Here is a 24,389-nt window from a genome sequence, read left to right on the forward strand (position 1 = left end):
AATATATTATTTTTTTATCGGTTTGGTTGTCTAAGAGCAAGCATTTTACAGGGTAGTTGAGAGGTGAACAAATATAGAATAGAAAAAAAAAATATAAAATAAAAAAAAGTCCATGCAAATTAAGAGGATAGGCATATAAACAAGACAACGACAAAAAAAAAGTTACAGAGAGGGATAGGGGACATTAGGACATGGCAGCTCTTGCGCTCGCCTCGCTTGTGATCGCCTCGATCACACTGATCTTTAATAGGTCGCTTACTGGATAGTTGAGCGAGGCCTCGTAGGTGTACACGATGATGGTGTCGTTGATGTACATGAATTTTCGGGCGAGGGCCAGCAAGCAGTTGGACACCCTCGCAATGTTTTCCCGGTCCACCAAATCGATCTTGTCGTTCTTGCTAGAATACACCAGCTCGGGGTCGAGCTCCTCGTCTTTCGTCGCCACCTGCTTGCTCACCCAGATATACCCATTCAGCCCCAAAATCACCTCGATCCCGCACGGGAGACTATGGAAGTGGGACTTGCACCGCTGGACCAATGCCGGTGGCACGCAGACAAATGATCCGTTGCGCAGCTTACCATACTTCAAACTGCGGGTGTGCAGCGAGACAGCCCCATCTCCAAAGAATGCCTGCACCTCGGCCACACACAGATCGCCCTCCGCAAAGAATGTGCGCATTTGGAGCTCGTCTGATTCACTCTTACGCCGCTGCACGCCTCCCGGCAAATTGATGGAGGAGAGAAGCAGCACGCCGTCCTGCCTCCCGTTGACGTCGACCTTCCACCGCTTCGGCGCCACTTCCGTGATGCGGCCGACTACAATGTCCCCAATTTCGGGATTATACCGAGTGCGGAGTGGGCGAACAGAGACGAGCTTGTTGACTCGCTCAACCACGCCGGCAACAGCAGAGGTAATCGTGAGCTTCTCATCCGATGCCGCTTCTACATAGGTGCCATGCCCACGCATGTATTGGGGATCGGAGGTGATAATTTCTCCTGGAGTGACAATCTTGGCAAGTGGGTCATCGGAATCCAACATATGGGCATCCTCATCCGAAGTGGGAAGAGGCGGAAGAGCCGCTGGGGCTAGGAATTCAATATTCATTTTGCTCTGGATTTTACTCAATCTATCGGGTCTCCAAAGACTCTATAGTCCCACTTTATTTACACCGAGTGGCCCCAACCTCCCCCCAAATCCGGAGCTCTATTTGCAGTGGCTTATCCGTAACGCGTCACGAATTCGCGTGCCGCGAAATACCGCACAATTTAACATGTTTGGAAGGGAGCGAGAAACAACCTTTAGAACACAAGCGATTTGGGAGCCCCTCCATCGCCATCGCGCAAAATTAACAAGACAGCTCCCCTAAAATCAGATTTCTAGCCCAAATGGAAGCGTCATTCTGCAATGACCGTACTCAATAAGTTGAATCAACGATTCCGCCAAAAACGTCCTCTTTCCTCCGCGGCTCCCAAGATAAAACAGCAGGCGAATGCTGGCGGAAGCGCAACCTACACAGCGCCAAAAAGTGGGCTGAGCAAGAATATGAGGCAAACATCACTGGTAGGCATCACTATTCTATACTTCTGATTCTCCCCTCCGATCCATGTTGTAATTCGGGCCTTTTTTTCTCTGTTCGGCTTTGGGTGATACTTCTGTGTCATTAATGGATGTTCACAACCTATTCTATCTGTTTCATTTAGTCTTTTAAGAATGTCAGCAATGAGGAGAAAATTTCGCCGTCCTTGCCATCGAATGCAGGAGAAGAGGTCGCTGTGAACAAGCGTATAACCCGCAAAAGGATGGGTACCAGTAAACGCGTCATTGTACAGAACACCTGTTTAGGCGAAAAAGCTCCCAACTCCATCGAGGGCACGAGCTTGGTCTCAAGCGGTTCAAAGGTGAAGGAGCAGGGCGCAAAAGCAGCTCTGCTCTTTCCTCAAACCACTTCCTTCACCCCTCTCTTATCCTCTCGTAACGAGCCGGAGCCAATCGATACCTCTCCTGAGGCAGACAACTTGAGTGCCAACCTCCAAACCAGCGAGAAGGTATTAAAATATTTGAACCAGCCCTTTCCTCCTGCGGTAGAACAGGGGCTGTCTTCTATTTGGGTTAAGGAGCTCCCAACTTTTGCTTCAGCTGCCAGTGTCCTCAAGTTCCAACACCCGGAGCCGAAATCCGAGCAGCACGCAACACCACAAATGAATGACAACCAGAGTGCTACTCAGGAGGTTTCCTCTTGGAGTGGCTCGATGGCGGAGGGATCTGGGTTCGTTCGGGACCTCAGCCAGATGATGAATGAGCTGGAAGCCGATAAATATCGGCGCTCGACTAAAGGCACTCCACCGCGTGCTGGGCATGGGGAGATTTATTCCTCACCGTTGGAGAAATCTCCTTTACAAGAAGGGATGGCTCGTGATTTGGAAGAGCAGAAGACGCCAGAGCCTTTGGAGCCACTTTCCATCACGTCAACCGACCCCCTCTCAAATCCGCCTTTTACACAAACCCCTGACGCCGATACGGTAGCACAAAACAACATGGCAGAGGCATCCAATCTCTTGAGTGCTGCCAGTAAAGACATATTGGAGCTCCAAGAAAATGTCAAATTATCAGAAGAGGATCTCCTGCTTGTAAGCTAATTCTTGATTCTCTGTTCTCATATTTGCTAAAAGCTATTGCAATGACTTCTTTTACTATTCAGTCTTCTCCGCGTTGGGATATACCCCCATCCGTGGTCGATTCCTATGCCAAGCACAATATCCTCTCAATGTATCCATGGCAAGTTTTCCTTCTGTATTCTATTATGCATTCCAATAAGGTTAATGCGGGTTCTCATTTTGTCACCATAGGCAAGCGGAATGTCTTTCCCTCGACGGAGTGATGACCGGAAGACAGAATTTGGTGTTTAGCGCGCCGACTAGTGCCGGAAAGACAATGGGTAAGTAGGCGCCATGGTTTACTATATTTGAGCTTGCCATCGGATAATGGACCTCTTTTTTTGGCCACTTGTGTTCACTTGTAGTGGCCGAGTTTATCATGCTAAAAAAGCTTGTTATTTCTCGAAAAAAAGCGATCATGATCCTCCCGTTTGTCAGCATCGTGGCGGAGAAAGCCTCTTATCTCCAGCTCATGTTCGATAGTGTGCACTTACGGGTGTGTGGATATTTTGCGAATTCGTCCGACTACCAAAACTTTGATGAGGTGGACATTGCCATTTGCACGATCGAGAAGGCGAATAGCCTAGTCAACCGGCTTTTGGAGGAAGGGCGGCTTGCAGAGATAGGCATTGTGGTTGTCGATGAATTGCACATGATTGGTATGTAGTAAGGGCTTGCTCAGTCGCCTCTATCAAGTGACCAATGCATAACCTCTCTTGTCGAACAGGCAATGAAAACCGTGGGTATCTCTTGGAATTATTATTGACCAAGATGATGGTCGTGCTGAAAGATGATTTGCAGGTATGGTCATTTGGTTTTTCCCTTATAGAATTCATGTACAAGGCTATTTTCTATCTTTTCAATAGATCATTGGAATGTCTGCGACGCTCCCAAACATAGACGTCCTGGCCAACTGGCTGAAGGCTCACTTGTACATTACCGATTATCGCCCAGTTCCCCTATCAGAATTTGTAATGATTGGGGTAAAGAACACCACGGATCCGCAGTGCTGATAGATCTGAGCATTTACCCTACAGGTTTTCTTTATATAATAGGACACGCTCTATGATACAAATTTCAACGTGGTACGTCGTCTCCACATCGAAAAAAAGCGCATTGATCCCGACTACCTAATCCCTATCTGCTACGAGGTCACCTCACAGGGGAACTCGGTGCTCATCTTCTGCCATTCCAAATCAGCATGCGAAAGCTGCGCGGTACATGCGTTTACCTCTATCTTCATAGGCTTTTTTTTTGTATTCTCCAACGCTCATATATTTACGTTTCTGGGTAGAAATTTATATCCGAGTGGCTTCTGGTGGAGAGTAGCGAAACAGCGTTGCTGAAGCGTGCTGAAATCATCCAGCGGCTAAAAAACTGCCCGGCTGGATTGGACCCGCTTCTCGACTACACCGTGCAAAAAGGAATTGCTTTCCACCACGCAGGTTTGCCCCAAATCCAAACGTATCTTGGATTTACTCTTCCCTCATCCTGCACTTGTTTGTAAACAGGTCTGACAGTGGAAGAGCGCGAAATTATTGAGGACGGCTACAGGGCTGGCATCATTAATGTTCTGACGGTAGGTGCCCAATGTCCTATCAGAAAACCTTGTTTTGATATCTAACATTGCTTTAATCTAATACCAGGCAACCTGTACACTTGCTTCTGGCGTCAACCTCCCCGCAAGACGCGTTATTTTTCGCTCACCCAAGATTGGAACGGTTTTTCTGGATGCTCAGAATTACAAGCAGATGAAAGGTAGGGTAAACTTTCTGCAACGGAAACATGGCTTGGATTCAATTGAGCCTTGATTTCAGGTCGAGCAGGGCGAAAGGGGAAAGACACTCTTGGCGAGAGCATCATCCTATGTAAAGACTACGAGATAGCACGTGTCAAGTGAGTTTACATTTATTTTTTTGGAGCTATGTGTAATTGCTTACATTTACGCCGCATACTATAGAAAATTGGTGCAAGCTGAACTGCAGCCTGTCAAGAGTATCTATTTATTTTTTTTAGCACTGTCCCACATGTGTTAATTCATCCACCGAATCTTCAGGTTGTCTTCGTGAAGAAAATCGAGGAATGAAAAGAGCCCTGCTTGAGGTGATTGCGGGTAGTGTCGTATCCTTACGTGATGATGTTGATCACTATGTAAGCGACTGTGGCTCAAACCAAGTAATTTGACTTGCTAACCACCTGAAACTATGCCTAGATTCGATGCACCCTCCTCTACAAAGAAGTCGAGTGAGTATAGATTTAAACTGGTCAAAATCGTTTGCCCTATAAACCAGGCGCTGTCATCCATTTTTGTAGGTCGCTGGACAAGGTTAAGACAGTCGCCAACACCGCACTCGATTTTCTGCGGGAAAACGAGTTCATCATCGAAATTGAAGTGGACGGAAAGGTGTCCTATCAGCCTACAAAACTGGGGACGGCCACCGTTGCTTCGGCATTATCTCCGGAAGAGGGCTTAGTATGTTGATATTTACCATTTTTTTGTTAGTAATGATATGGTAAGATGGGAGCGTTTTTTGTATTTTAGACCGTTTTCAGAGAACTTGAAAATGCACTTAAAGGATTCGTTTTAGCAACGGAACTGGTTGGTTTATTTTATTTTTGTGTTTAAATTTCCTACACTGTTCTTCTAACCACCCTTTTTAGCATGTCGTGTACCATGTCACTCCAACCTACATTGACATCCAGCCGAGCTGGCAAGATTATATGCGTATCTTCAATTCTCTAAGCGAAGTCGATATGCTAGTGGCCCATCTAGTGGGTGTGAAGGGTGCATACATTACTAGACGTGCCCATGGAGCCCCGGAGAACGACAAAGGACCAGAAAAGAAAAAGGTAAGCGTTCTTAATCATAGCTTCGATATGTGGTCATATGAGCGTTCTCATTTTCAACCTGTTAGATGGTTGCGATTCACCGCCGCTTTTTCGCTGCAATGATCCTGAATGACCTTGTGCATGAAGTCCCATGTATGCCAGAATACCCCTTCTCCTCGATTCTTGTGCATTGATATATTTCCGTTTCATTAGTCTCGGACCTGGTTATGAAATACCAAGTGAATCGGGGCACCATTCAAGCACTGCAATTGACGAGCTCGTCTTTCGCTGGTAGATAATTTGCTTGATATAGTTGGCTTTGCTTTTTTATTTTAGATTCACCAATCGAACTTTTATTTTAGCCATGATTACTACCTTCTGTCAGCGACTTGGGTGGAACAACTTGGCCATTATCCTAAGCCAGTTCCAGGACCGTGTCAATTTTGGGGTGGAGAAAGAGCTATGCGAACTAGCACGGATACCCTATGTCAAGGGCTCCAGGGCACGAGTGTTGTATTCAGTAAGCATCGCAATGTCGTGCGGTTTAACCTATTGATTTTTACCACTTCTCTACTCTCCCTCTACTTCATTTCAGGCTGGTTTTCGAACTATAGCGTCTCTCGCAACTGCCACTCCCGAGGAAATCATGACGCATTTGGCTAAAGCACGACCCTTCAAAAGTGAAAAAACTGAAAATAACATGTAGTTTCCATCCACTCAACAAGGCACGGCGGAATATGACCTAACGTTTTTCATTCATTTTTCATAGGGCTGGAGAGGAGTTTCAGAGGAGGATTGAGGCTCGTGCGGCCCGCGCCATTGTCAATCACGCTCGTGAAATGCTCGGTAAGTTATCTTTGATCCGCACTATCTTCTTGCCAATCTGTTCCTGAAGTTTATTGCCTAATAGAACAACAGGGCCAGCAACTCGAACGTTCTGTAAAGGATATCACCAGTCGTTTGGAGAATGTTCGTGCACGATATCCCTTAATATTATTACAAATTCTTCCTCATTTTTATATTGTCATTACAGGTGAAAAGAGCAACATTGATTAAACGCAAACGAAACTCTACAGACGCTAGCCAGGATCATTCACCAGGTGCCGGCGGGATGCTCTTCACTCTTCGCTATCTGTCAACCCCCACAACGCAAGCAATGAATGGCGAAAATAGCTCTCCGATAAACACCAAACTTAGCTTAAGAAGCGGTGGAGACGTCAGCCCCCACACTAATTTGGACTGCACTGCTCGGCATGCGCTCAGCAAGGGAGATGATTACGAGATTGTTAGGACCGCTGCGACACTAAATGTGATTCTTTCCTATTATCTCCAACATAATGAACTAATGGGGCAGTTGAATACTCATGTTTTAATTTATATAGCTCTTCTCGAAATTCGTCGAGAGCTGGGCAAAACAGCCTGTGTTTGCGCTCCGACTGGTAACCGGCCTTCGTGATAACGCGCCTGTCATCGAGGGTATCCTTGTTTTTTGATCGGATGCTTCCTAAGAGCGAATCTATAATGAAAATCTGCTTTCGCTCTAGGTCTGACCGTTTGCTGGGAAGTCGACCGGGTATACCATGTCGACATCCTGTCAGATAACTTTTTGTAAGTCGTTGTCTAAAGTTAATGACGGTTAAGGCGTATTGACCATGGAATCTGTAAATAGGATTGGTACGGTCAAGCCTATTCTTTCTTCGCGTTCGTACAAAGTAATATTTGATAGCAAAGACACGATCAAGAAGCTTCAAACAGTCAAGCTCGAAGGTAGGTTGGCCATGGTTCTACGGACATTAGATTCTTAGTCTAATACTATGTAATTTTCAGTACGACATAATATAATGGATCCCAGAGGTGAGCCGTCAGAAGCAGTCTGCTTTAAATAGTATAGTTAACTGACCCATAATTACATAGTGGCTGCCTGGCTTTTGTCCCCAGAGACCCAAGAGCAGAGCCTTCAACAAATGATCAAATCTTTTGTTCCGGGCTGCGAGTTACCCCCGCGACCCGGGACCAAGCTTGACATAAGCTGCCGCGAGTCACTCCAAAGTCTGGTTCTGATGGATTTACTGGCTAGTCGCCTCCAAGCCGAAAACTTGCTCGAGACCTTTTTCAATGTAAGCCGGCCCCTCATTCTATTTTGCAAGCTGTGCTAACTGTGAGTTACTTTAATTTTAGGTCGAAATGCCAGTCATTAGCACGCTTGCGCAGATGGAGAGGGTTGGATTTGGGTTTGACCACCAGAAGCTCGAAGCTTTCCAAAATACATTTAGTCGAAAACTAGATGAGCTCCAGAATGAGGCGTGGCAATACGCATCGTGGAAGGTATGTTTTCATTCCGAAGTCTAAGGTAGAAGCCTTTCTATCGGTTCTAACCAAGATATTGCTCAGTTTAATATCCAGTCACCCGATCAAGGTAACCTGGTTACAATGATAGCTGTAGAAAAATGGTTAGTTGACTCCGGTTTTCAATCCCTTCCCTAAGTCGCCAAAATTCTTTACGACGAACTTGGGCTACTGAAGGAGGCCGAAAACGATTCGACCAATGGGCTTGGTATTCCCACTGCGACAAGAAGTACAACAAAGGACATACTAGTCAAACTTACCCATCTCCACCCTTTGCCTGGTATTTCGCTGCTATTGTCTTTTTTTACCGTATTTCTTGTTTATTTGACATGCTTTCCCCTCCCTTCCTAGGGATAATCATGGAATATCGTCGGATCCACTCGCTGCTTGCCAAAACTATCAAGCCGCTCCAGGCGTGCAAGGAATGGAGCCAAACCTTCGATATGTTTCGCGTGCACCCAAATTTTGATTTTCATTCTGTCACGGGTATGTATTAATTTGAGAGGAATTCCGTCATACTCTGTCAGCTACAAAGCATTTACTACTATACAACAGGTCGGATCAATACTAATGATCCAAACTTGCAAAACACCCCCCATCAAATCGATGTAAGTATCTGCTCGATTTTCTGCCATCCACCGGGGCAAGATGGACCCAAACCTTTTCACCTTCGCTGTCTGAATATATAGTTCACCGAATTGTCGGGCCCGAATAAAAGCAAAAAAAAGCAAGTCGTTCTGAATGTGCGAGATGCATTCATAGCTGCTGAAGGTAGTATTTTTTCATGGTCAAAGTCGAGATATACGTCCTTTAACACCCAACCTGCATGTATAGGAAACGAGCTACTCTCAGTCGATTTTTGTCAAATTGAGCTCCGCATTATCGCTCACATGTCAAAAGATCCGGTTGGTGCTCTATTCTTTGTCGGGGGGTGTGAACCTCTCAAGAGAAGACTGAACTTTTTGCGGTTTAATAGATATTGATCGATGCCCTGTGCAGCTGCCAGGATGTATTTATCAAGATTGCGAGCGAGTTGCATGCGTGCGCTGAAACCGATATAACCCCCGAGCAGCGCCAGCAGGCAAAGAGAGTTTGTTACGGCATATGCTACGGCACCAGTGCGATGACCTTAGCCGAAGAGCTTGCCTGTAGCATTGAAGACGCCCAAGGTAGGTATCAATGCGCCTAGAATCTCATGCCGATTAAAATACTGACTATTCTAGCTAGCCATTGTGGACGATTTTTTCCGCAAATTTGAAAGGTATAGATAGCGCGTTGTTTTTTTTTGGACTGCATTGGCCAAAGCGGCATATTTATTTTCGCGCACCATTACTATTTACAGAGTGTCTGCCTTTTTCGACAAAGTCATCAAAACCTGTCAGGACACTGGGTATGTTGAGAGTGTGCTCGGCCGCCGCCGCTATCTTAAAGATGTGCTCTCTTCGGATGTAAATGCGAAAAAGCGGGCAGAGCGACAAGCAGTGAACACTACAGTTCAAGGGTCCGCAGCTGATTTGGTGATTGATCCACTGCTATAAATATATTGAGGTTAGAAGAGAGTGTAGCTCACCCACCTCTGATATGTGCCTTTGCCTATTCCAGATGAAGGTAGCCATGATCAATGTAGATCGCACTTTACGCAAGCGCTTCGGCGCATGGTACTCGTGGGAATCGGATATGCGGCGTATGCCCCATATCCTTGTGCAGGCGCATGATGAATTGGTGCTTGAGTATCCCATCGATATTGCCAAGGAAGTCCAGGTGAATACTGACCTTTTCCCATGTGGAATATACTCATTACAAATTTTTATTTCTTCTCCAGTCGCTCGTCCGAAAATGTATGCAAGAAGTTGCGCGTCTTAAGGTACCTCTACCGGTTCGTTTACGAGCTGGAAAAACTTGGGGCTCATTAAATCATATAGAATAATCATTTTCCTACGAGAAAATTATTTAAGTCCCCCAGTGTATTTTTTTTTGCTTAGTGCAAATTTTATACCCCTTTTTTTTCGGTTACTTTATGTAATCTTTACTTTCTCTGTTTACTCTTTTCTTTTTCTTTAGACTCTGTACATAACATTATAATTGTAACGACTTGTCTAATGAGATTATTTAAGAATAAAAGGAAGAAAATGAAAATACGTATACACACCTCTGACCGTATTTACATAATGTTGCAAGTTCAAAAGAAAGGTAGTAAAAAGAGTTATCAACCACACTCATCGATTCTTTTCGGACTGGGCCTTGTTCAAGTAACATAGTCAGAAGTATTTAGAAGTAATAGGTTCAATCCGAAGGTCATTTTTATTGATTTTCTTGCTCCACGCGTCATGGCTAACTATTAAACCGTTCAAATGCATTTAAATTGCTTAGCCTCGGCTAACTATAAAGTGGCAAACTAATATTGTAACCAGCCAACCTATCGAATACAAACTAATGGCATTACTGCAAAACATGCGTTGATGTCTTAAAAGTAACTAGGATGAATATAATTATAATTCCACTTTTTTCAAGCCAAAAGATTGCCTAAAAATATACAATTGATCATGGCGGCAAACAAGGTGTTTGAAGTTGTGAACCCTATTATTGCAGAGACAACTTCAGTGAAAAAAGGTAGCAATACAACACAATATAATACACAGTCAAGGTTTTCTAATAGGAAAAAAAAAAATACGCGCTGTGCCGCACATAAAACAATACCATGGTTAAATACAGTACAAGGTACCGGATTTTATTCCTATTTTCTGCCAATATCAGTGCAATAGTCATTTAGGGAAAGGACGTAAATGGAAATTGATTGAAGGCAAAAAAAAAAAATAAACTGGTGATATCAATCAAGAATTCTAACGATTCCGCGCAGACCTTGATAAATCACATACGTGGACAAGACTCAACACACCTATAAATCTTTCCTACTCCCTCCTCCTCTCCGTTTCTCACCCTTCACTCAACTCTTTCTCCTCTTCTCGTCAAAAATAGGGCACAAACATGAGAAAACTCATCCATTTCTCGGGCACTATCCTAGCCATCTCACTTACCACGCTTGCACAAAACTCGCCCTCGCCTCTCGTAACCGCAGAAACCTCGCCTGCTCCCTCTGCCACCTCGTCTAAATTTAGTCTACAGGACTTCTTCCGGCCCATCTTTGGAGACATCCCGATTAGCACCCCACAGGCTCCACCTTCGTCCTCCGCTGCAGCACCTCAACCGACGCAACCCGTTCCTGGACAACCAGGAGGATATGCTCCCGGAGTTAATCCCCAGGCTGGACCCTACATGGGCATGCCATACGGTAGCCCAGGAGGAGGAATGATGCCCTATGGAGGCGGTCCGCAGGGGCAGATGATGGGGATGCCCAATGGCGGCGGAGGCGCGCCAATGGGAATGCCAATGGGGCCTCAACACTATCCCCAGGCACACCAGCGTCGTCAGGCGGGCGGTCCAGGCCAAGGGCAGCCTGGGCAAATGGTGAACTCGTTCCAATACCCACCAGCTGCTCCTGGAGGAGGGGTTCCAAATGCGCCAGGCGGTATGGGTGGCGGTATGGGTGGCGGTATGGGCGGCGGAAGTCCTATGTTCGGACAGGGCTTTCCTTTCGGGCAAGGAATAGGCGCTGGACAGGGAGGCTTTCCTATGGGGAATGCGCCCCAATATCCTCAAGGTGGGGCTCCTCCTAATGTTCCAATGGGGGGCGCGCAGGGCGGCGGGGCACCTCCTCAAGGAATGAATGCTCCTCTTTTCGGCGGCAATGGACCCGCTAGTGGAGGTGGCGCGAGCGGTGAGAGCTATGCTCCCCAGAACGCCGCGGGAGCCCCTCACCAGGCGCGTGACGAATATCATATGGCCCGATCGCCTGTGGAGTATCCCGCTCCTCAAACGGTGACCAAAACTGTCACTGTTTCTGCGACTCCGGCCTCCTCTCCCACTCCCTACTACGTCACCATGTGGACAGAGAATGTACCCAAGAGTCTTTTGATGGCACGCCCGACTAATGTGAAGGCAAACGAGGACCTCTAATTTCAGTTGGAAATACGAACCATTCACTCGACTCCTTTTTCGATTTTGAATTTATGGTATCTATATTTAGTTATTCTAGCTTTTTCTTCTACCTGATTTCTCCTCGGTGGTGCTCGAGTATGGAACCATATTCACTAGCTACCAAGGACCCAAATTGACTCATTCCACCCTTTCTTGCTACAAAGTTATATTTGCTAGGAAGTATTTTTTTTTCTCAATAAAACAGAAGGAATCATTATAGAAAGAGGATTGCAGAGGGTACATTGCAAGAACCCGAGTTTATTCGGTCAGATGCAGAAACTTTAGGAGCAGTTCTGCTCGAACTCAAGCAAACAATTACACTTTTTCATGGGTGCCTGTCTGAAATATCGGTTTAGGTTCAGAAAAAAAGAGCTAGAATTAGTGCGCTGGCCTATTCCTTCCTACCAATGTAGGCAGGAATAGGTTTTCTTCACAGCGCTAAATCGAAAAAAAAGTCCGCCCATCTATTCATCAACGCCTCTTACTATCGAGGAGAGGTGATATGTATTAGATGGCATTTTGTATTCAAAGTAGGGCTATTATTTAGCACATGGTAATGGAAATCTCCTGTGCAATTTTCCAATAATTAATTTCGGTTTTCAAGATGTCTAATGGCAGAGCAGGCCAAAGGAGCGAATCGTAGGCTTTATGTATCTATTGTGGGGCTGTGCTTGAGTGAGCGTATGGATTTACAATATACAATAATATGGAACTTGGCCGATATTTCGGAACCAGGCCTCTCGAGGGGCAATTCGTATTTACGCAACTCAGTCATTAAGTTGGTTCGGCACCTTGTGATCAATCTTTTTTTTTTCAACCATTTTGTGCCATATCTTTGGTTCAACTCAAACCTATCCACTCATCACCTATACTTTATTTAGGAAATAATTTCTATATATTTCTATATGCTTTGTATACTTGAGATGCTCTAAAGACTCCTCTAAAGAAACTCCCAATACAAAAGATAAATTTATTTTGTTCGACCAACAGCAGCCCGTTTTTCAACCTCTGCATTCGCTGGAAGAAAAGATTCGATGAACAATGACTCCCTCCCATAAGGTTGTCGTTGGTGGGATAGATTTAGTCCGATTTTTTCGAGTAAAATTTCACCTCCAAACGCAAACTCAAGGGAATACCTCCAGCATTTTATATAGGATGTGGTCGAGCTAAGAAGAAGAGGAGCATATCCATTGCATCCTACCGTAAATATTCAGGGCTTACAAGTGGAGAAAAATTGACCTATACAACAAGAGAATTAGTATTTGTCTAGCTTTGCGATTCAAAGGCAAAGATATCACCAATAGCAAAATAAAAAAAGGAAAGATTGCGTAACGAGAGATTAAGTCAAACCAATTTTGATATAAAGCTTCTCTCATACTTGTGACCGACAAGAGTGTACAGTCACGAAATTAAGAGCAGAGTGAATAAAAAAGGGAAGGCGGCGTCACTTGCTGCTGTTTCTTGTCGATTTCGCAGGTCTTGAACCAAAACATCAAACCATTTCGACCAGCAATGCCACGTAATGCTTAAACACGCGCTCCTCTATCCGCACGCTCGTTTCTAACGCCCTTCATTTCTTCTCATATCACAGCTAAGAAAGTAAAAATCCGAGCTCACGACGGCCATTTCTTGTCGCTCGATCCCAAAAACAAAGTGCTTCAGCTGCGCAGCCGCGACTACAACAATGACACCTCTCCCGAGAGGCGTGCCTCAGAGGGGTCCCTATTTCGCGTTGGAGACGATGATTTTCTGTACGATGACACTGGAATGCGAGTGGTGCTCGAGTGGGACGGGGGCGAGTATGAGCTGTTGGCCGAAAAGTTTGGCCCCGAAGAGGTAAACATCATGGTTAAGATTCATTAAAGAAGGGAGAGAGAGAACACGACAGAGATGGATAACCCGAGCATATTCAATATAGTACGGTCTAAAGGCATACGACGAGAAGACACAAAGAGATACGGGCCGTTATCTTAGTGCTGGAATCAATGAGCTTCGGCTTAAGGGCGAATGCAGTTCGCAGGAAATGTTTAACCTGATTCACTCCTAGTAGAAACACTTAGCTACCCCTCCGGTTAGTCGGCATCTCTGTTTTGTTTGATTGCTTGACAAAGGTCGAGCACATTTATTAGCTGTGGCCTTAGGTCGAACTTGCTCATATTCAGCTGTGTTCTATTTATGCCATTTATATCAAAAGGAATAGGAAAAACTATACAAAATAAAAACAACTGATGCATTTTCGAGTGGTATTCTCTTTATTGACCATTACTTAAGCAGCATTTCATTTAGCTGTAAATGTTACTGGCAGGGTAGAGCTTAAAAAGAAAGTTGACCAGGGGAGTTCGGTCGGTGGTGGGAAGAAATTGGGGGAGTGGGCAAGTAAAAACCGTCAGCTGAATTTGGATAGCGTTTGGCCGAGGGAATTCGACTCGTTTTTCGCTTATAGATTTCGTTGTTGTCCTCTCAAACTCATCCGCTCTTTTTCCCTTTTTTTCAGTGCACACCCACACAGCATCATGAAGAAAAAGGTAAGCCCTCCTTCTGAACTGCGTGGCTATCCACGATGCGTTGAAATCTACCTTGGTTGATGGCGGATGTTGATGCGGACTCTGATCGCTCATTTTAAAGGTCTTGTTGATGGGGAAGTCGGGTTCCGGCAAGACTTCGATGCGCTCCATCATCTTCTCAAATTATGTTGCTAAGGATACGCGCCGACTGGGTCCAACAAGTACTCTTTTTCTCTTTCCTCCTCTTAGCGACCGAAAAATTGACTAATCCCCATGTATTTTATTGCGCAGTGGATATTGAACATTCTCATGTGCGCTTTTTGAATAATCTTGTTCTAAATCTGTGGGATTGTGGAGGGTGAATTTTTTAAATCCTTGGCTCTGATTGTGGGCCGGATCGCTAACACCTATTGATCTTGTAGGCAAGACCATTTTATGGAGAATTATCTTCTAAACCAGCGGGATCAAATTTTCCGCAATGTCGAGGTCCTGATCTATGTGTTTGATGTCGAGAATGGCGATCAGCGCGAAGTAGAAAAAGACATGGATTACTACCAGGGCTGTCTGGAGGCCATCATGAACAATAGCAAGGACGCAAAGATTTTCTGCCTTGTCCACAAAATGGATCTGATACCAGAGGAGCAGCGACAACAGGTAACCTGGCGATTCGCTGCATCCTCCCCTACCTCCCCTTCTCGTTGGATGATCTGATCCCTTTTACCCCTCCCCCCCCACTACACCCGATAGACTTTTGAGCAGCGGTACCAAGAGCTAAAGACCCGGTCCGAACCTCTGCGTATCACCGCTTTTGCCACTAGCATCTGGGACGAAACCCTTTACATGGCGTGGTCGCAGATCATCAACTCGCTGATCCCCAATATCGGACTGTTTGTCCGGCACCTGGACCACTTTTGCGCGCTAGCCGGGGCGGATGAGGTGATCCTTTTTGAGCGCAAGACGTTCCTGGAGGTGGCCCACTCGTCCAGGAAATCCCACCCTGACCCCCACCGGTTCGAGAAGATTAGCAACATAGTGAAGCAATTCAAGTTCAGTTGCAGGTAAACGGAGAGAAGCTCGGCTCATCTACCCTATGCCTTGCTTAGCATGCTTCATTTTTGTTAGCAAAATTGGCACGTCTTTTGACAGCTTGACGATCCGGCGGAAGCCCTTCAGCGTGTATATCGATGTGTTGACCCAGCACACCTACGTGATGGTCGTACTGAGCGACCCTAAGATTTGTGAGTGTCTTGTGTGCACATGATAGCGTGTGTGGCATAGTGTCCTAACCCGCCCTCTGTTTCTCCATGCATAGTGCCGGGAGCGATGACAGTAAATCTCTCCGTGGCGAAGAAACATTTTGAAAATCTGGAAATGCTGGGCCGTTGACCCATTATTGGAAGATCGGTGGTGAGGGAGTAAGCCGGTAGGTGTGTCTGGGTAGAATGTGGAATTAAATGATCATCGACACTTTTCATCTCCCGTTCATCTTCCTTTTTTTCCTTGTTGTTTGATATTCTATCGTCTATGGCCGTCTTTTTTTTTTTTTTAATTTGGGTTATCACTTATTTTTAGCTGACCCTGTCTCGTTTTAGCTTCTCTTATTATTTTCCTTATCTCTATTCGTTTTTGTACATTTTTTTTTTCTTTTTTTCGTTTTATTACATGTTATCTTCGCTCCATTAAACTTTTACTTTTTCATTCTATTCGAACTCGGAGTCAAACCCAAACCCTATCACTTCCTTTTTGAATATTACGACTTGAAACTTGAAAAGAGCAAGCCGGAGGCTAGAAGAAAAAAAAAGAGGGGGGCCCCTATCTTTCGGAGTTGGACACGGCTGTTTGAATTTTATCTCTGGTTTAGTCAAGCATTGCTTTCGTCCTTGACATAATAAGAATAGAGCGTAAAGAAAGAAAACATCGCCTGAATTCGATTAGTTTCATTATCGCCACATTGCGAAACACTTGGTCCCATGGAATGGCATGCACTTGTACTGAGGCTCTGGTAATGGAATGGGTGAGGACCATCATATTTGAGATGCCGAACCAGTCCAAACAAAAGACGTTAAGAGAAAATGTCAATGAAGAGAGGTGTGACGGTTCCATTAAAGCTAGAATCTCCCCTGGGCTTTCTCCACATCCTCATTGCCACATGTGACAATCCCATATGTGCATAAACAAGAGAGCCCAAGATGCCCTTGGAAGGCCATTATTGGGAGATCGTGGAAGCAATGCAGGCCCCTTATGGTTCCTGAGCAGCTTTATTTAACGCCCCTCCAATCTGCTGCCGCCCCTTGTTTTCTAGATCGAATCCTTCCCTCCATTGACCACCGCTGGCTTCCTTTTCTCGGAAACGGAGTCACATCTGAAGGCGGGGCCGAATGAGCCACGGGCTTCATTGCTGATCCAAGTGCCTAGAAATATGTGCATCTTCCCTCTCGAGCTGCATCGACATGCCTTATTTGTGCTAATCAAAGTGAGCTTCAGCCAGACTCAGTGGAGTCGCGTGGGTTTGCATCAAATTCTTGCCCTCTCGCCTCAGCCAACCAGGCCACCGGCCTAGTCCCATTGTGATTTGCTGATGATTGCGAAAGCAGCGGGAGAAAGAGTCTCTCGAGACCGCGCCTTAGTCGGTGGCCAAATGGCTCGCCGCTCGCCATTCATTATGGGCCGCGTTATACTGGCACAATGCTTCTCTGACACCGGCGTACTGCAGGGGGCACTTTTCTTGCATCTCGAGCTGATATAGAGGGCCCAGGATGTGGCCTCTGCATGGAATCTTGGGATGCGGGAGGGGAAAGGGACTGTCTCGGTGGCTAAGAAACATTTTGAGAATTTTCAAAATGCAGAGTCGTTAAACCAATATAAGCAGAGAATGTGGAGGGGAGAATGTGAACGCGTGTGCTGGATGGGGAAGTGGGCACCAATCGACACCCTATTGTTCATAATCACGCTCGTTTCTAGCTGATTGATGTTTGATGGGCTTTTATATCACTTGCCTTTTTTCTCTATCGGATGGATTGGTGTGTTCACTTGGCTCCCTTGTTTCTCATTTTTTCCTCCCTGCTCTTATCGCCATGCTAATTCTCGTCGGTTTTATTGCGTCTGATATATTTCTATATTCAACCTCATTTGGCCCCTATTCTGCTCAAAAAAGCGATAATGTGATTGAGGCCAATTAATTATGACGCGAAATATGAAAAAGGGCATAATTTCATATCGAAACCAGTTCAGCACACAAAACTTTCATATCTCCTCTTTTAGTCAACATGAGGATCAAAAAAAAATTTAAAAATAATAATTGCATTGAGTCCGGAGAGAGAAGTGGTTAGAGAAAGAACTGCGTATATCTTTACTCCACTCTTTTGTCTCCAACCTTTTTTTTGGTTTTCTCCTCTCCTCCATTCTCCCACACGCATCTTCTTTTCTTGCCTCCCCTCCCCTTTCTTTATTTCCTCTCAAAGATATCATTTGCATGTCCAATTTACCTCTTCTATCTTATAAATGAGTATCCGCACATAACTTTTCTCTCATTGCTACTCATCCATAAATTATTGTTTTTTTATCGTGTTGTGCTTTAATATTTTATATTATTTAAAAAAAAGGAGCTAATTCTCACCCCCCCCCCCTTCTCCCTTCCCTCCATTCTACTTGTCTGCATTTCTGTAACTGAGGCATGCCATCCAATACTACTCGGCGTTCCGCGCTGTTTCCAGACTTTCTCCGTCTCGACCTTCCCATTGTTGACACCGGTCTGAAACAGCGTCCCGTCGACTTTCTCTCCCCGTTCCCGCATCACCCTCCCCACTCGCCCTCCATGGACTCTCCCTTGCTTAATGATTACCACCACCTCTTAACTGCCATGATGCATCGTCGCCCCTCCATGCCCACCCTGGCGTATCCGAATGATTCTGGCCCCGCACTCAGCCCACTGGTGCCCGTTCCGTTTACTGTGCCCACAACCCCGGTAGACGACCTGGACTGCTACTCGCAGGGCGGAGGCATGGGGAGAGAAGGAATAGACACGCGTGAGTTGGCGGCTATGTACTTGCGGCTGGGGGCCCGAGAAGGCCTGGAGAGTATCGAGAGGGCCATGGCGGAACTGCGAGGTGAAAAGGAGGACGATGCCGAGGACGAAGAGCGAAAAAAGAGCGAGCTGTATCGAACCGAGATGTGCCGCACCTTCGAGGAGAAAGGTTATTGCCCGTAAGTGTCTCGCGCCCCATCCCCACTGTTCCCGGCGATGCGAGGGTGGAGAGTGTAGTGCAAAATGGCAGAAGATCCTGGATACTTATTTCCACGCTCTCTTAATAGGTACGGGAAGAAGTGCGAGTACGCGCACTCCGAATCCGAGCTGCGCCCGATCTATCGCCCATGGAACTTCAAGACGAAACCGTGTCGCACCTTCCATGAGAAAGGACACTGTCCCTATGGGAAACGCTGCCACTACCGGCATGCTGGAGGACCTGATGAGATTCCGCGAAATGTTATCATTGGACCCCCGCCTCCTACTAGCACCACCCCAACAACGGCCGCCCCCGGCGCCGTCCTTCCCTCGCTCTCCTCGCCGCTCCCCTTAGCCAGTCCCATTGCTCCTCCCTCGCAGGACGCTTCGGCTGCACATGCCACAGCAGCGGCCGCAGCAGCCTTGATGATGAAGCGCCCTGGCATATCCAATTTGGAACCATTTGGAGGATTTGTGCGGCGTGTGTCCGATTCGGGACTGGTGGACGGCCCGGTGAGCGCGAGACTGTATCCTTTGGAGACGGCAGCAGTGAATCCCCCATCGCTTGCCATGCCCCGTCGCTCTGCACCCTCCACCGTACTGGGCGAAGAACTGCAGCGATGGCGCGGAACCCTGGGCAGCCAGCCTATCGCGCCCGTCACCAACGCCTCGGCGTCTCCCTCCGCCCCGTCGAATGGATCCGCTCCATCCGTTTTTTCCACCAGCGTCTCGTGGGATGAGACGCGCACCCCCTCGATGACCTCTCGCTCCTCGTCCACTAGTAGCGTGGAGGAGGGCCAAAAATTCCAGACCGATGAACTGCTGCCAAGAGATCTGGTCGAGCAATTGGGCTGCGCGGCCACCCATGAGATGATGGGAGCCGTGGGCAGTGGCGGAGCGGGTGAAACGGAGGAGTGGAAGGAGATAAGGAAGAAGTTTGAGAAGTTGGAAATGGAAAAATAGATTCAGTGGGGAGCCTTCTTGCCTAGCGGGAACCTTCCTGCTGGCTCCTTCCATGGTGACTCCCCCCTTTTCCTGCTCATTTCCCCTCTGACTCTATCTATATAACGATGACGCTCTTTCCTTTTTTTTTTATATACTATAACATATATTTTTTAATTATATTTCTTCATTATTACTCTCCTTTTTCGTCTTGCTTTCTCTCCTCCCCCTTTTTTTCTACTTATTGGAATTAATGGTTTCCATATCTATATTTGCGAGTATGTGAGTGAGTATATGTCCGAACATTATGTTCTTTTTCTTATTATTCTTATTATTCTTATTATAATTAATAATATAATCATAATAAATTCGAAAAAAAAAACGACATGTCCGGGCGGATGCTGGATCAAGGTTGTGGACGAGTGTGTATTCTCTAAAATAAAAGGAGAAGGAAACAAAAACACAATCCACAGTTTAAGGGGGATAGAGAAAGAGCACAGTGTCGAGAAACAAGAGGGTGAAAACGGCCGTCGGCCTTCACCATTCACTTTCACACAAAGCAACGCGAACAACGCTCAAGGATAGTGAAGAAAAGATAAGAAAAATTGAAGATGAAATGTTCATACGTAGAGAGAAATAATGAAAACAAAGCGAGAGTTCTTACCACACAAAGACGAAAGAGAAGAGAAGAGAGAGAGAAAGAAAAGACAGCAGCCAAAATAAAAAGGCGAATAGTGGAGGAAAAAGAAAAAACATTGAGAATAAATTATGGATAAAAAGAACGAGAACTCTCTTCGCTATTATACAACATCTTCACCCTCTCCGGGACGCGTTTGAATAATCCGCTCCATCTTCAGAGCCTGGATGTAGGAAGTAACTGCCCTTATCACTACGAACCAGCCAACCGCAATCATGATGTAGGCTATCGTTGCATTCATGGGTAAATCCATGGCAGCACTACTTCCATCATCCAGGCCCGCCGTGGTAGGATCGACGGGGGTTGCGTTCGAGTCCGCGAGGTAATCATCCGTTGGAAGGGGGCGAGTGCGTAAAAGGAAACCGACCTGGATCAGGGTCAAGCCTAAACCAGCTCTGGAGCCATTCTTTGCGGCGTGGGTGGTGTGAAGCAAGTATGTAAGCATGAAGCCGACAAACTGGAAGGAAACCGAGACTGAACATAGGAGAAAAGGTCAATATCAACCATCCAATCAAGCTATGAGGGGGAGGGAAAGGGGGGGGAATAGAGCCCCAAGAAAACACTTACTCAACATATTCCACAGGAAGGAGAATAGATTCCCCACTGGCATTCCCTCAACGAGGATCTCATCGCTATCAGGCGCGAAAACAGTAGTCTCATAATCATAGGGAGGCGTGGCATCCTGTGCAGCAGCTTCATAAGAGGGGGGCAAATCGTCGTCCTTTGCACTCTCTGTGTCGGGTTTAGCGGCGATGTTTGAGAAGACACCATCCGTGGTGGTTTGAGTTCGGACAGTGTGAGTGGGAGTATGCGTGGGAGTTTGTGCGTGAGGGGGCGGAGGAGATGAAGAGCAGGGCGCAGGGTTATTTTCTGTGGGAAGAAGGCGGTGATATTCAGTGGAGGGGTGATCATCGTCGTGTTCATTGTGATCAGTTAGAGGATCGACGGACATGGGGTGTGAAGGCTGCTGTGATGGCGAGGGTGAAATATCGGGATGATGAAGCGGAACATTATTAGCATCATCCTCAGAATTTACCTGAAATTAGGACAGAAAATCAATCAATCAACCTTTCCATACTTAAATGCTTATCGCGGACTATACCTTTTGATATTTAGTCATTCCTTAGAAGTCCTGAATAAAAGAAAATCCGTAAACACCAGGTTTGTATCCGAGAACCGTCAAAAGGCCAAAAGCAACAAAAAGAACGGAGATTAGCGAGCTTGAGAATAGTAATAAAGAAGGGAAAACAAGGGGGAAAAAATAATAATAATAAAAAAGAGGATAGATTAGAATTGAACGCAGAGCTAGAATTTGCAAAAAATAAAAAATGCTTATAATATTAAAATCACTCTATCCTTATGGACCGAGTCACACAGATTCCACATAGACAACCCCTGAGAAAGCGCAGGAGAAATCGGCAGAAATATTCTCTAATAAAGAAATCCTAATTTAATTTAAATAGAGCAGGCCGGATGCTTCGTTCCTCTTGATCAGCCTTCTGGGAGGATTCTTGGCATTTCTTTGTAACCTGGCTTCCAATGAACAAACTAATAAATGAACTGTGGAAAGAGATGTGTTCCCCTAAATTTCATTGAAGCATTGCGTAGTTTTGCTTGGAGATTTGAGTTCTTTCTTAAGCACCCTCATTGCAAATGAGGCTTAAGCGATAAATCCTGCTCATGCAGAAAATCGACCGCCTGCGCCGGAAATGCTCAGTAGTCCGAGGCCATTCTCTGCTCGAGATTCCCCAGGGGATGAGCACGCGAGATGTCAGGGCTGTTGAGCGGTCCATTGCAGAGCAAGCAGAGCCTCGCTTGATTCGGCCAAAGAGGCGAGGCGCTGCTCGATTTCGTCACAGCCATTGCTTAAACTAAGGTTTGTGAAAATTGTGCTTCGACATTTAAAGAACAGGCACCCTATTCAAACTCAAAGGCGGGATCACAGAGTCTTATTCGCTATTGCAAAGCCCTTCTCTTTTTCTTTTTTTTTCCTCGCCCATCATCGCTGATTATCCGATACTTCTTCCCTCGTTCTCCCTAAACTTGCTGCTCGGCCCATTCAACAGCTTGACACATCCCGAGTTGAATTGGGGGAGAATTGTGGTGAATAGGCTCATCTGGCTTTAAGGTGACCGCCGCGTGCTCTTCCGGCCGAATGCGCATCTGCTGACGTGTATTTATGTTTTTAGTAAAGATAGAATTTGGCGAAAGATTGTAATTCAACGCATACCCTATATCTTATTAATTACCCCATCGATCGTAATAGTCAATAATGGCTAACCGTCGATTTAAGCGAAGGCTCTCTCACCCATCAAATAAGCTTGTTCGCCGGGATGGTCCGCCCGCGCAGGCATCTAATCCGGGTGATAAGGATAAGACAACGGCAGGCGGAAATGGACCAGCTGGCGAGGGAAATACTAGTGGAAACGGTGGCAACGGGGCAGGCGGAACCAGCGGGACTGGTACGGGAGGAACCGGAGGCCAGGGGAACAACGGAGGGGCTGGCGGGAATGGAGCTGGCGGTGGAGCCGGTGGAAATGGTGGTGGGAATGGCGGAAACGGGGGAAATGGCGGGACTGGTGGAACTGGTGCTGGAAACGGCGGGAATGGTGGCGGAAACGGAGGAAATGGAGGAAACGGCGGAACTGGTGGAACTGGCGCTGGAAATGGAGGAAACGGTGGTGGAAATGGCGGAAATGGAGGAAATGGAGGAAACGGCGGGACTGGTGGAACTGGTGGTGGAAACGGTGGAGGCAATGGTAACGGGGGAAACGGTGGGAATGGGAATAATGGGCACCCTGGGAATAACGGAGGAAATGGCGGGGCTGGAGAAGGACAACCCGATGGTAATAAAGGAAACGGAAACAACGGCAATGGGCAGCACCCACAACAGCAACCACCTCGTAATCCTGATCCCCAAACTTTGACTGTGGTCCGCCCCCCTGAGGCTAGCAAACCCCCAGCCGGCCCCCAAGCTCAAACTACCCCTCGTCCTCGAAGCACCATTACCTCCACCTTCACTATTCCGTTCGCATCTCAGTCCCCGCAGATCAGCCAGGATCCTGGTACAAACTCAGTAACAAATCTCCCACAAATCTCGGCCGCCGCCGGAACTAGTCCCACCCCTCCCCAAGCCGAACCGGAAAACAACCAGCAGTTCATGGCCGCTGGTATTGCCGTCGGATGTGTGATTGTCGCCGCGGCAATTGGCATCTTTATATTTAGAAAATGGAAGCTATCGGTAAGTCCTTTAATAAGAAAAGGAGCACCGATGATGTGCATTTCAAATGGATCTTCTCTTCACATCTTTTTTGCTCTATTTAGCCATCACGCAACTTCAGGAACAAAATTAATAATAATGAACCCATGTCCTTCCAACCCCGCTCATATCAAACCGACGCTGTCTTCCTCCGCGAACTTCAGGATCCGTAATCGTCTACTATTCTCATGACCCGTTCCTTTCATGACTAGGAACTGCCCAACTACAGTCTATTATTTCTAACAAATTTGACTATTCACCAAGTTCTATATCCTGGATGCTTTGGCATTCCCATTCTTTATAATTCCTTTTTTTTTTCTCTTGCCCTTCCTCTCTATTTCCATTTCTATTTCTATATTTATATTATTTTCCTCTCTAGATAACTAACTTATCCCCCTCTGTTATACACTACTGATATCTTGATATTTATTCGCTGCCCCTCCTTATTTGTTTTTTCTTATTTCATTTTTTATTAATTGTTTCCTCGATGCTTATCACTTTAAAAAAATACAAGAGAGTCATTACTAGTTGATTTTTATGCCGAAGATTAACTGTCCAAGAGCACATTAGATGGCTTTAGGTCGATAAGCATCCTGAGCAAGATTATGTACTGTAATGTGCTTGAAAAATATTAGCCTATTGTCATGAACCGACCCATTTAAATCGAATGTTGCAGTAAAAGTCAGAACTGAAGGAATATGGTTCCTAATTTTTGCAGAATTAAAAATTAAAATGTGAATTCAAGATGGGGCTCAACCGGGATTTGAACCCGGGACCTCTCCGACCCAAACGGAGAATCATACTACTAGACCATTGAGCCAATTCGCTGTTAAAATTGAGTCTTTCGACAAGAATAAATATTACTATTTTTTCATCATATTTTTCATTTTTGGCGAAATC

The 24,389-nt window shown here is 46.0% G+C and overlaps 9 protein-coding genes and 1 non-coding gene across 10 annotated transcripts; 7 read left to right on the forward strand and 3 right to left on the reverse strand.

Moving 5' to 3' along the window:
- Positions 1–184: 184 nt before the first annotated feature.
- On the reverse strand, positions 185–1,105 carry VTP21DRAFT_6823 (uncharacterized protein; the record flags this gene model as incomplete). Its single annotated transcript, XM_069397496.1, has 1 exon — positions 185–1,105. The coding sequence occupies one exon, from the start codon at positions 1,103–1,105 to the stop codon at positions 185–187; it is 921 nt and encodes a 306-aa protein (XP_069246639.1).
- Positions 1,106–1,405: 300 nt separating this feature from the next.
- On the forward strand, positions 1,406–9,757 carry VTP21DRAFT_6824 (uncharacterized protein; the record flags this gene model as incomplete). The annotated part of the gene is made up of 41 exons (XM_069397497.1): positions 1,406–1,561; positions 1,702–2,628; positions 2,700–2,776; positions 2,848–2,936; positions 3,021–3,314; positions 3,383–3,456; positions 3,522–3,638; positions 3,711–3,872; positions 3,950–4,100; positions 4,167–4,234; positions 4,302–4,413; positions 4,473–4,551; positions 4,616–4,650; positions 4,712–4,806; positions 4,868–4,899; positions 4,969–5,128; positions 5,317–5,505; positions 5,571–5,637; positions 5,698–5,775; positions 5,847–6,004; positions 6,080–6,186; positions 6,254–6,330; positions 6,395–6,453; positions 6,518–6,793; positions 6,867–6,960; positions 7,029–7,092; positions 7,154–7,251; positions 7,312–7,338; positions 7,399–7,601; positions 7,663–7,809; positions 7,888–7,900; positions 7,970–8,110; positions 8,182–8,316; positions 8,386–8,438; positions 8,520–8,601; positions 8,665–8,735; positions 8,807–8,999; positions 9,058–9,091; positions 9,173–9,347; positions 9,433–9,591; positions 9,653–9,757. 41 exons carry the CDS (start codon positions 1,406–1,408, stop codon positions 9,755–9,757), a joined length of 5,433 nt encoding a protein of 1,810 aa, XP_069246640.1.
- A 1,058-nt stretch (positions 9,758–10,815) lies between these two features.
- VTP21DRAFT_6825 (uncharacterized protein) lies at positions 10,816–11,844 on the forward strand (the record flags this gene model as incomplete). The annotated part of the gene is made up of 1 exon (XM_069397498.1): positions 10,816–11,844. The coding sequence occupies one exon, from the start codon at positions 10,816–10,818 to the stop codon at positions 11,842–11,844; it is 1,029 nt and encodes a 342-aa protein (XP_069246641.1).
- Positions 11,845–13,377: 1,533 nt separating this feature from the next.
- VTP21DRAFT_6826 (uncharacterized protein) lies at positions 13,378–13,912 on the forward strand (the record flags this gene model as incomplete). The annotated part of the gene is made up of 3 exons (XM_069397499.1): positions 13,378–13,384; positions 13,457–13,701; positions 13,784–13,912. 3 exons carry the CDS (start codon positions 13,378–13,380, stop codon positions 13,910–13,912), a joined length of 381 nt encoding a protein of 126 aa, XP_069246642.1.
- A 466-nt stretch (positions 13,913–14,378) lies between these two features.
- Positions 14,379–15,755, forward strand: VTP21DRAFT_6827 (uncharacterized protein; the record flags this gene model as incomplete). The annotated part of the gene is made up of 7 exons (XM_069397500.1): positions 14,379–14,390; positions 14,491–14,590; positions 14,661–14,727; positions 14,792–15,023; positions 15,117–15,427; positions 15,492–15,607; positions 15,682–15,755. 7 exons carry the CDS (start codon positions 14,379–14,381, stop codon positions 15,753–15,755), a joined length of 912 nt encoding a protein of 303 aa, XP_069246643.1.
- Positions 15,756–16,374: 619 nt separating this feature from the next.
- VTP21DRAFT_6828 (uncharacterized protein) lies at positions 16,375–16,929 on the forward strand (the record flags this gene model as incomplete). The annotated part of the gene is made up of 2 exons (XM_069397501.1): positions 16,375–16,476; positions 16,672–16,929. The coding sequence occupies 2 exons, from the start codon at positions 16,375–16,377 to the stop codon at positions 16,927–16,929; spliced, it is 360 nt and encodes a 119-aa protein (XP_069246644.1).
- A 1,113-nt stretch (positions 16,930–18,042) lies between these two features.
- Positions 18,043–19,554, forward strand: VTP21DRAFT_6829 (uncharacterized protein; the record flags this gene model as incomplete). Its single annotated transcript, XM_069397502.1, has 2 exons — positions 18,043–18,572; positions 18,681–19,554. The coding sequence occupies 2 exons, from the start codon at positions 18,043–18,045 to the stop codon at positions 19,552–19,554; spliced, it is 1,404 nt and encodes a 467-aa protein (XP_069246645.1).
- Positions 19,555–20,333: 779 nt separating this feature from the next.
- VTP21DRAFT_6830 (uncharacterized protein) lies at positions 20,334–21,350 on the reverse strand (the record flags this gene model as incomplete). The annotated part of the gene is made up of 3 exons (XM_069397504.1): positions 20,334–20,704; positions 20,798–21,266; positions 21,333–21,350. 3 exons carry the CDS (start codon positions 21,348–21,350, stop codon positions 20,334–20,336), a joined length of 858 nt encoding a protein of 285 aa, XP_069246646.1.
- A 1,152-nt stretch (positions 21,351–22,502) lies between these two features.
- Positions 22,503–23,662, forward strand: VTP21DRAFT_6831 (uncharacterized protein; the record flags this gene model as incomplete). The annotated part of the gene is made up of 2 exons (XM_069397505.1): positions 22,503–23,471; positions 23,555–23,662. The coding sequence occupies 2 exons, from the start codon at positions 22,503–22,505 to the stop codon at positions 23,660–23,662; spliced, it is 1,077 nt and encodes a 358-aa protein (XP_069246647.1).
- A 575-nt stretch (positions 23,663–24,237) lies between these two features.
- On the reverse strand, positions 24,238–24,309 carry VTP21DRAFT_t312. The gene has a single exon. It is a non-coding gene; the product is annotated as a tRNA-Pro (tRNA).
- Between the last annotated feature and the right edge of the window lie 80 nt (positions 24,310–24,389).

The sequence above is a fragment of the Calcarisporiella thermophila genome (assembly GCF_041956535.1).
Source record: "Calcarisporiella thermophila strain CBS 279.70 unplaced genomic scaffold VTP21scaffold_29, whole genome shotgun sequence".
Lineage (NCBI taxonomy): Eukaryota > Fungi > Calcarisporiellomycota > Calcarisporiellomycetes > Calcarisporiellales > Calcarisporiellaceae > Calcarisporiella > Calcarisporiella thermophila.